General features: G+C 32.9%; 2 protein-coding genes across 2 annotated transcripts; one reads left to right on the top strand and one right to left on the bottom strand.

Annotated features, from left to right (window-relative positions):
- On the top strand, positions 312-4,057 carry LOC107611626. Its single transcript, XM_016313533.2, has 4 exons — positions 312-471; positions 1,001-1,052; positions 1,128-1,291; positions 3,818-4,057. Exons 1-3 carry the CDS (start codon positions 396-398, stop codon positions 1,273-1,275), a joined length of 276 nt encoding a protein of 91 aa, XP_016169019.1. The 5' UTR covers positions 312-395; the 3' UTR covers positions 1,276-1,291; positions 3,818-4,057.
- On the bottom strand, positions 1,276-7,783 carry LOC107611625 (potassium channel KAT4). The gene is made up of 14 exons (XM_021108346.1): positions 7,516-7,783; positions 7,023-7,238; positions 6,632-6,793; positions 6,203-6,260; positions 5,783-6,100; positions 4,385-4,624; positions 4,165-4,311; positions 3,391-3,612; positions 2,995-3,101; positions 2,691-2,715; positions 2,504-2,573; positions 2,315-2,431; positions 1,809-1,961; positions 1,276-1,592 (listed from the first exon to the last, which is right to left on the bottom strand). The coding sequence occupies exons 1-14, from the start codon at positions 7,668-7,670 to the stop codon at positions 1,489-1,491; spliced, it is 2,094 nt and encodes a 697-aa protein (XP_020964005.1). The 5' UTR covers positions 7,671-7,783; the 3' UTR covers positions 1,276-1,488.

Raw genomic sequence — 10,844 nt, 5'->3', positions numbered from 1 at the left:
CGTTACAACATATAAAAGAGTGAATTATCAAAAAATAAATAAATTATCTCAGTTATATTGAGATAATAATATTAAAAAATATTAATACTAAAATATTTTATTCACACTTCTCTATTTTATATTTATTTTATTTATTTATTTATTTATTTTACAACAAAATAATGATAAATATTTACCAAATTGTATTTTATTAAAACTGTTTCTGTAACAATATGGGCCGCGAGCAAGACAAAACCCTATAAGGGCAAAATAGGAAACTCTTGAACCACGTCTTTTACCCTATAAATTGCGGAAAATTCGAAACAAAAGCAAAAACGCGCGTTCAGTTGTTATTTGAATCTCCCATCCCGATAACCAAGTGCGGAAAAGCAGAGTGAGAAATCTTATCGGCGACGATGGCGTCTTCAGATGCAGTTCCTCCGCCACCTCACGAACCAGAACCTGAAAATCAACTTTGTTCTCTCGTCTACGGTGAGAAGCATTTTCATCTGCGCGCGCTCGTTAATTAGTTTTCATTTCACTAATAACTGCTGTAAATCACTAAAACGTAATTGTTTCTTCAAATCTCAGGAGATGTGATTTTGAATTTGTAAATTCGAGATGAATCATTGCGTTTTTAAGATTACAGAAGGAATTCTTAGTTATGCTTCGTTTTTCCGATTATGAGAAGATAAAACATGCAAGGAAATGTAATAAAGAAAATCTATAGAGAATTCGAATATGAAGCATATTCACATTTTTAGATCTAGTTCGAGATAGATCCTTTCTGGATAAAAAAAAAAAAAACTATTGATAAATCTGATTTCAAGTGTTGCTGAATAAATTAGCTGAGATAGAAGACTTCAGCTACAATTTAACGAACTCTCTTTCATTCTAACTGAACTTGAGTTGTCTCAAAAGCGTGGCGTCACAGAATCTTTAGCAACATTGAGCTGTTAGGTTTTTGACACCGATCACTGATTTTTTTCTCTGTTTGACTTGGATCATGGTTACCGTGAAGAGATATCACACGAAGCACAAGCGATCATGGAGAACATGCTTAAGATGATCACGTGAGATGGCTAATCACTTATTTGTTAGAGAGTGATATATATGTTCTGAAATTTTATGTTCCTTTATGGTTACAGTGAAATCAATCAAAATTCTGTTCTAATAGAGGAAGAGATAGAGAAATGTAAAGGCTCTGCTCTGGATAAGAAACGAACTTTGGATGAAGAGAAGAATCATTTCCAAAAGGCTGCTTATGCTGTTCTTGACATGCTCAACAGAGACTGATATACTCTAGCCAAAGGTATCACTCTGGATTTTTCTATGCTTATACAACAAATTAATTCCTCGATATTGAATGGATACCTGTTTTTGTCATTGTAAATTTCTAATATAGTTACTTACAGTGCATCCCGGGCTTGTTTGATTAAACCGTCTAGAAACACAGCATCATATCACAAAGACCAAAACGGCCTCATCTAGATGTCTTGAATTTGATCATTAGAAGATGTATAACTCGTCATGATCTCTTAAGACGTTTATTTCTTCTACTTCTGAGCCATCCGCCATAAGAATTTTTCTCGCTCTTTTACCGAACTTTTTCTCTGCAGACATAGATGACAAAATTCAGCTCAGTCTTCTTGATTCTAGGAACACAATTAACTGGTAAAATCATAATGTTACAAATGTTGCCAGTACAACAATTTTTCATTGTAGAACATCACTCCTTGTGCATCAATTTCTTGACCTTTACTGTGGAGTAACTTCTATTGAATCAGATGGTTTATTGGTGATATGAAAAATGCTCTAAATAAACTTACCTGCTACTCTGAAAAGCTCTTCTATTGAGCTCGGGAGAAGTATGAGCTTTTTCGTGTCTCCTTTTCCCATTTTCTTTTCATTGGGATGATGACCATGGATTATTACTCTAGTGGAAGCTGGGCTTGACCGTGGATCGGAATTTATAGTCCTTCCTGAAATAAGTAGCAGTAGCATGAGCCGATGCTGCAAATATGGCTAAGCAGTATTAAAGCCTTCTAACTAAAAAAATCTCTTGGTGAAATATTTGACAACTTCCTTAACCTTATCTTTTGGAGAAGTGGTTCAACACAGAAACTGTAGAAAGCAACCTTGAAAATCATACGTATCAGACAATTCTTGTTATTTAGAGTTTGATTTGTTTGTCACTGAACTAAGATTGTGATGAAGCTGGTTTTATTCATAACCAAGGTTTAGATAGGTAGCTACAACCAAGATGATGCTTTTGTGCATAACCTCCGGTTGATTTTTGTGCGCCTTTACCAGTTCATGTAAACAACTAACATACCATAATCCAATATTTCTTTCTGTTTCACAAAACATGAACATGCACATAAATGTTTCCCTGGATCAGTTTTACAGAATCCTGAATGCTCGTTTTTAGCTAAATGATTTTGCAAAGTTCCTACTCTAGAGTTTAGATTAAACTTAAGACTGTTAATAGCTTAATGTTTTTACTAGGCGTGATTAAGTCTACCTTCTTTACATGGTCCATCATCGTGATATCTTGAAACTTCATCGTGTGAGTCCCCATTTTGTGTTATATGCTGCAAGAAACACGGTTATCATCATAAAATATAATGTCTTAATTTTGATAAAAATTTTCAATGTTGTTTTCATTTTTAAATATTTTTATTACAGATAAATTCTTCCTTGAAACCTACGTAACATCGGATGCTTTGCATTAGCCTGTCCTTTTATATACCAAATAAATGTATTATCATATTTGCAAAAATTATTTAACTTTTACAATAGATGACCATGTAAAATATTTTTTGTTGGACACTGTATTGAAGTTAATCTCTAAATACAATAGTCTTCCAAAACAACTTGTAAAAGGTTTTAGCCATGAGCATGAAACCACACTACCCAATGATCTCAGTGCATCTTTTTCATTTTGAATTTGTACTATGTTTGTGAATTAGTTAAAACTTCAGGTTTCTTGCCTAAATCAATCAAAAGTTTTACTTGTTGATATTCAGTAGTAAAAGATATACCTCGAGATACAGGTCTCCTAGTAATTCTGATAAGTATGGTATTTCTTCTAGCACGCTGCCTCTTTGTTCCCTCAAGTACTGGGAGTATAAGTACCAATGTTAAAATAAAAAAATATAGCTAAAGCCATTTGAACAGGGATATAAATGAGGTTTGGATGAAGGAAATTGGGATTGATTTCTCCGTCATTTTTTTTTGTGGCTCAAAATGCTATTTGGACCAACATTTTATATTCTGATAAATTTAGTAAAAAAATATGGGGAGTGCTCTTGAAGTGTGCTTATTAAAGTCGACTTTCAAATGGAAACAGTAATGTGTATGCATTTGTGATTCTGTTTTCTATCTTTATCAACTTATAAATCTCCAAACCTTAATGAAGTTGTTGATGATTTGTTTCCCATCATTATTAAATGGTTGCATCATCTGCTTGAACTGATGTTGGTTGATTCGTATGACCTGGGAGAGCCTCCTAGTTCTAACTGTAAAAGGTTGTGGAATATTAAACATCCCGCCGATTTCTCCAGCCATGCCTCCAGGTTCTAATTCAAACAAAAGCTGGAAAAAAAATTTTTCTATGAGCTCGTCTATGAAATGTTAGGTTGGAAACATTGATACTACTTTCAATTCCAGAATCCCAACAAATTTAATTCTGCTAATCTCTTTAGTAGGCTGACTTGCTTATTGCTCTCTACAGTTATGCATGATACTTATTACATTTTCACTTTTATGATTTACAGTTTTGATGAAGGTTTTCTGAAATCACAGTTCAAAGACTAAGTTTGAATTGCTTGCACAGGTTACCAGGGAGTTGTTGAAGAAGACATGATCTTTCAAAATACTTCTAATCTCAGGTTGATGCATATGGTGTCTTCCAGGTCTGTGGGACACTTCCATTCTCTATAGTTCATTCTCATGTTATCGTTTTTTCCTCTTTTGATCGTTTTTTCTTCAGCATTATACTTTGTTGGGATTTACGTAGTGCTCTTTCTAAATCACTAGGAGTTTGCACTATTAACATTTTCCTTTCGTTAGAAAATGATATTTTACTCAGAAAATGGTTAGTTGAGAAACAACTCACCTGTTCGCTTCCATTCTTGTGTATAAATAGATCCTACAGTTAGAAATAGTTCAGGTTTTCAGTTAAGCCTGGTGTAAGGGTAGGATTTGAGAAAGATATACAGATGTCCTTACCAGTGATCCATATACCAGAATGTAGAAATATATTGGCATCTCATTTTGCAAGATAATGTCAACCTTAGGTAGGTAGTATTCTGCTTTCATGTCTGACGCCTGTGTGATTAAGTGTCATGAGATTACCATCCACTTTATTACAGCATAGAAGATAACAAGAAAAAGATTTTACCAGCTGAATGATACACTCATCAGAGACTCCTTTAAATAAATATGCTTTATCAACTACATTGCTGAAAAGATGTTGAGCAATACTGGATCTAATTGCTTTAGGGATGTCCTGTAGCACTTCTTGTTGCTGTGACTCTTCCATCTTAAGTTTCAATTCTTTATGCGCCAACATTTGTTCTTTCAAACGTTTTGGGAGTCTACTTTTGCTTGCATATCGTAACACTCTGTTAAAGGCATCCCTCTGTCGAGCCCGGAGCGGAAAAAAAAAAAGAAAAGAAAATTAGACTAATGCCGAAAATCATATAAGAAGATAAAATTAATATTGATCTTAATATTACTTCTATATTTTAAATGAACTTAGTGCATGTTACTTGGGCGCCATTATTTTGTTAAAAAAAGATATTTTTTCAATGAAAAAATATCTTTTTTTATTTTTTAGCGTGTTTGGCAAATTTCTAGTAGTAAAAGTAAAAGCATTAGTAAAATAAAAAAAAGATCTTTTTTGAGAAGCTGTAATTTACATCTTTTTTTAAAAGATCTTTTTTCTTTAAAAAAAAGATGTTTTTCATGTAATAAATAAACAAAAAAGTACTTTTATATTGTTATACCCAAACATAATTGATAGATAAAAAGATCTTTTTATATGAGATATCCAAACATAAAATTACTTTTACTTCTCCATAAGATCTTTTAAAAAAAGATAACTCGAAAAAAGATCTTTTCTTAGAAGCTCACCCAAACAAGCCCTTAATATCCTTATGTTTGAAGATCAATTTAAGCATCTAGTCTAGATAGTTTTTATATATAGGAGAGTCCCAGTACAACAAAACTAAAACATATAAATGTGGAATTATAGCTTAATGTTTTGTTCCTTTATGTGTCTGTTTTGTTCCTTTGACTTCTTCTAAGAAGGCAGGAGGCAACCAAACTTAGGCAGCTGGGAAAGCTTTGGTTATTTGAATTTGGATAAAGTGTGCTTTTTGTTTCTAAGTTCTGCAATTTTTTTCAAAAATACCTCAAACATTTAGTTGCATTTAATTTTGTCCCTAACGGTTTGTTTGTTTTTTTGTCAAAATTATTTCTGGATGTTAACTCAATATAAAATGTTAGGGACACAATTAAAAACTTTTAAAGATAGTTTTGACACAAATAAAAAAAAAATGTTAAAATTGAATGAATCAAAAAAGGTTAGAAACAAAATTGAATTAAATTAAACATTAAGAATATTTTAAAAAAAAATCGCAAACATTAGGCGCCAAAAATATACTTCACCGTTAAAATTTTTATTTTGTGCATAAGATTTAAAGCCAACTATGTGGATGACAGTGTTATCAAATATAATGCTTAGTCAAGGGAATTAAAATTCCATAAATATTCATTGGAAAAAACGAAATATTACCATTGCAAAGGTTCGGACGGTGTTATGAACTGCCAGATTAGTCATGTTTCCGATTATATATGCCGTGAGGCCTATGTTGAACAGCATAAATAAACTACTGTAAACCTTCTCCTCTGTATTCACTGCATACAGATCTCCATAGCCAACAGTGGTAAGAGTTGTTATAGACCAGTACATGGAATAGATGTAACACAACCAGACACTCCTATATTTAAAATCCGGTAGTTCCTTGTGGAGCCATGTATTTTCGGGTGTTTTGTGATGGAAAGCCAACCAAAAATACATGCAGCCTGCGAAGTGAACTGCAAATAGCGTAACCTATGATACACCAGCGACAAATAAAGCATGAATGAACCTAGATTAGTCACTCTACATATTCTTATTCGGATTTATGCCCAAAGAGAAGATCTATTCACTTACACATATAAGTTTACAAAATCTTGTTGCAGTGTAGCTAATTCGTATGTCTTTCTCTAGCCTGGAAAATAACTAGCAGTATTTAGTTACACATGGGTAGCCGTATTAGTTATTACATATGGGAAAACAAGAAAATTTACCAAATATTCTTAGGAAATCTTAAGTTGACATAGTTTTCATATATCATATTTAAGCATAATACAAGTGAGTTTTACTTATATTCTTCAAAATATACACCCATTTGTGAGGTCTCACTAAGTGTGCTTACACAATAATTTTTCTTATAGAAGGTTGGTTACGTGGTCGAGTACACATGATATTATGATATCATTTTGTTTTTGTATTTGAAGTCAGTTATCAAACTAACCTGGGAGCATTTTCATTTTCTTTTTCTGATTTGCTTTTGATCTAATATCATTCTTATGAATGTACCTTGAGAAGAATTCGCTAACATGTCTCAGTCGCCATAGTCTAAGCATATTTAGGAAACCAAAGATCTCGGGCCCGTGTCGTTTGCCTGTCAGAATTTGGTATATCTGGTCGAAAGGGAGAGTGGATGCTAGATCCATTGGGAAGTGTAACATTTTAATATATCTGACAAAGTGAAAATGCAAAAATCTTGAATAAAAATGATAGAAGAAACCCAACATATTTTCATAATGCTTTGATTGATTCGGTTATCTATGACTTAAACTGAACAAACATATTTTCATTGTGCTTTGATTGATTTGGTTATCTTTGACATAAACTAAACTAAGAGAGCACGTAATAAGAAAGTAAATGACCAAAACCAGGATATATCACAGTAATAAGATGTTCCCACCTTATAGCAATCTTCTTATGGTCATCAACGAGGAGATAAGTTGATCTATCCAAATAAGCCACAAAGAAAGTAAGGATAATATCAATGGCAAAGAAGCCATCCACAATGATATCAACTGGCACCAGCGACCCAATTGACAGTTCTCTGAAGGCTAGCTCGAATGGAGATGCCCATGCAGAGTAAACCACCAATGCAACTAAGAACGTTTGCCACAACCTAATCATGGATTGCAATTCCACATAGTAATGCATAAATTAATTAAAAAATAACTAATAATAGATATTTATCGATCTGGATTTATTATTCATGTTTTGTACATTGAGTCGAGACACACACTTCGGCTTTTACCATAAGATGGAACGTGAAGTTCATTTAAGTCTCACACATACCATGACCTATAGCAGAGAAGCTTTTGTTCGACTCAATATTGAAGACAGAATGATTGCACAAAACAGTTTTCAACTAATTTTTTGAAGAAAATTAATATTCCTACCGATATCTTCGGTTATACGGAGCTATTACATATTTTCTAAGGTTCAAATACCCTTCATCAAAGTTGGTGCCAAATGCTGGTAAGAGGCTGCTGGGAACTGAGGCGAAGTGGTTTATTTCGCTCCTAGAACTACTTCTAGCTACAAATGGCAACATTGTTGGGGCCACGTTATTCCAAAATGGCTTCCTTTGATAGATAACAAATATCAATCCTTCTTTGAATCTTTGTTATCAACGTTGTGGTATACCGTAATAGCACAGTAATATATACATACATGCAAAAGCGACAAGCCTTAGGCTACATATTAGATAACAACAAAGCTAATTATCTTGTTTGTAATTCTACCTAAGCACTAGAATCTGAGATAACAATGCAAGCCTTCACAGACTCTTGGTTATGGTATATGGAGACTAGAGGTGCAAGCGATCCAGGGTCTTGTCAACATGGAGAACAACAAAACTGAAACCTTTGGATGTCATGGATTTTCCTTTACGGTGTATTTACTATTTAGAACACAATAAACTTGAAATCTATTTCTCTATTTTCTATCTATCTATTGTAATATATAAAAAGAGACCAAAATAATATTTAACAAGCTAATGACAACTAAGTTTCTAAATTTTATATGAATTTTCCATGTCAACATTAAATTTGGTTTGTAACAACAACATATAGAAAATAATTTATTTATATAACCATCCGTAGAATATAATAATAAATAGCATCTATGTAAATAATCTATTATCAATTTCACAATTTTTTATATTAATATGAGTTTTGCTACACCTTCAAACAATTTTACATCTAAGTTTATCTAAGTCATTTAGTTTATGCTACGGGGCTTCCTCCTCCCTCTTTTTTTCATTATAGCCATGGTCACTACCACCATACCACCACATCCATCTCCTCCTCCTCCTCCTGTTTCTTTTTTATTTTAATTTCTTTGATTTCCTTCTTCCTTTTTTTCTTCTTCCTCCATCATCATTATCATCATCACCAACATTTTGCTAACATCTTTATTGAGTCTAATTCTCTGTGGTGATCGAATAAATCGAAAATATTATCAAAACAAAATCATTGTATAATACTAAATGAACCGAAAATAGTTTATTATATAAATTCGGATTCAGAAACACCTGCGTCTCGAATAAACCGAAAATGTTATCAAAACGAAATTGTTATATAATATCAAATGAATCAAAAATTGTCCATTATATAAATTCGAATTTAGAAACACTTGCGTCTTGAATGAACTAAAAATTAGCTCAAAACGAAACCATTGTATAATATCAAATGAACCGAAAATTGTCCATTACATAAATTTGATGTCATGGCCCGAACCAAGCAATGACTGGCGCTTAAGGGACAAGTCCCTCAGCAAACCAAACGACCAAATTTTCAGAAAAACGGACAGAACCTCCTCTGTTTCTAGGACCTTACCAATATAAATATTAACTCCCTGTATCATTAATAAACATCCATTTCCAAAGACAACAACAACAACATATTCCAACCATATCCACAACCAAATATATCCAGAATACGCATCATATATATATCAAGTTGATAACTAGAGTATATAGTTAAATTCATAAGTCTTACATAACCAACTTATAATTACTATCTAAACAGTTCAAGATTTAAAATAACATAACCCACACGAGGATCCTGCCTGTGACATATGGAGCATTGACATAATCTAAATTTTTGAGCAGAAGTTCCATTACATAATTACTTAGCCCTTGGAAAGAAGAAGGGCTCACCAAAATGACTAAAATCTACTGAGGGGCAGGTGGAACGGAACCTGGATTGACTCCTGTATCTGAAAAATATGGGAATATAATAGGGTGAGTTTTGCAATTCAGTGAGCAAACATTAGATCTATAACCCACACGAGACAATACAAATTTTACCATGAAAATTATATTTCTTTCCAAAGATGAGGAATTCATATAAATTAATTATACAAATAAATAGATAAATAATTAAGCAGAATGAACTGAAATGGGAGTTCTCATTCCAGAAGTCAAATCAAATCGAATATTACACACTTAGGGCGGCTCCACCTCTAAGGATAGCCCTTTCCTCTAGTGTGCCCGTACGGTATAACAGATCCAACGTGTGGCCTACACGTTAGGCTAGCAACGCCCCTGCTAGCTGAGGTCTGAGCCAGATGCCTCTAGGCTAACGTCATAACCGCCGTTAACTACGATTTTCTAGTCAGAGTCTCCCAAACCAATCCAAACCAACTCGCTTATAAAAATCTCTAATGCTTTAACATATTACTAAATTCCATAGTAAATCAAATATATATATAAGAATGTATACTAAAATTTAATTAAAATTCAATAAAGTCAAATAAGAAAACAGATATGCTTTACAAAATATATAAATATCATCTCGTGTGTATTTTTATAAAATTATAGGTTTCACAAATCAATACTTATTTCAAAAATTTAAAAATCACAATAATCGAATATTTCCAAGGTCCAAAAATAATGATCCAATTTAAATATTGATAATAATACACTTAAAAATAATTATAGACATAATATCCACTCACAACTTGATTTCAAAGAACCGGAAGCAACTCTGAGCACGTCAACGAGCTACCAAATGATGTCCAATAACTCTACAACTCTAAAAATATGACAATAATAATATTTGTGAGCTACTAATGTTGTCAATTAACAAAATCTTACTCAATATGATAGAAGCCCCAAATTTCCTAACCCTAATAACTCTAATTCGGATTTATACCTACCCATAAATATAGGGATGACAAAAATTGGAGATATGGCTAATTATTGAGTCAAAGAGTTACCTTGAAACCTTAATAATAATCAGAACTCAAAAGTTGAATACTTCCTTCACTCATTAAGTTGAAATCACATGATTTGGAGGTTTTGAGAAAATGAGATTTTGAATAAATAGAGGTAGAGTAGAGAAGAAAAGAAAGCAAGATGATAAAGGTGAGTTTGATGATACTGGGTGGTTGGTTGCAAGGAGAAGAGATGAAGAAATCTAGTTGGTAAGAGAAGAGAAATGAGGGTTTTACATTTTGATTTTTGAAAGGAAAAGAAAGAGAAAGAAGAACTGAAGGGGAGGGGGGAGTGTCGAAGAAGAGGAGAAGAGAGAAATAAAATTTTAAGTGGGGGCATGTGCCCCCCACATGTTCTCCCCTCTCTTTTTTTTCTCACACTTTCTCAGTTATTACAACTTCACTTGAAATGTTCAGACATAGCAGACTGGCAAACACTTAGTGTTATTAATCTGAGTTAAACACAAAATTTATAAGTGTGGATACTTTTTTAGATCTACATAATAGA

This window comes from Arachis ipaensis, chromosome B08, assembly GCF_000816755.2.
Source record: "Arachis ipaensis cultivar K30076 chromosome B08, Araip1.1, whole genome shotgun sequence".
NCBI lineage: Eukaryota > Viridiplantae > Streptophyta > Magnoliopsida > Fabales > Fabaceae > Arachis > Arachis ipaensis.
The sequence above is the reverse complement of the archived record's forward strand: the minus strand, read 5'-3'. Positions and strand labels throughout refer to the sequence as shown.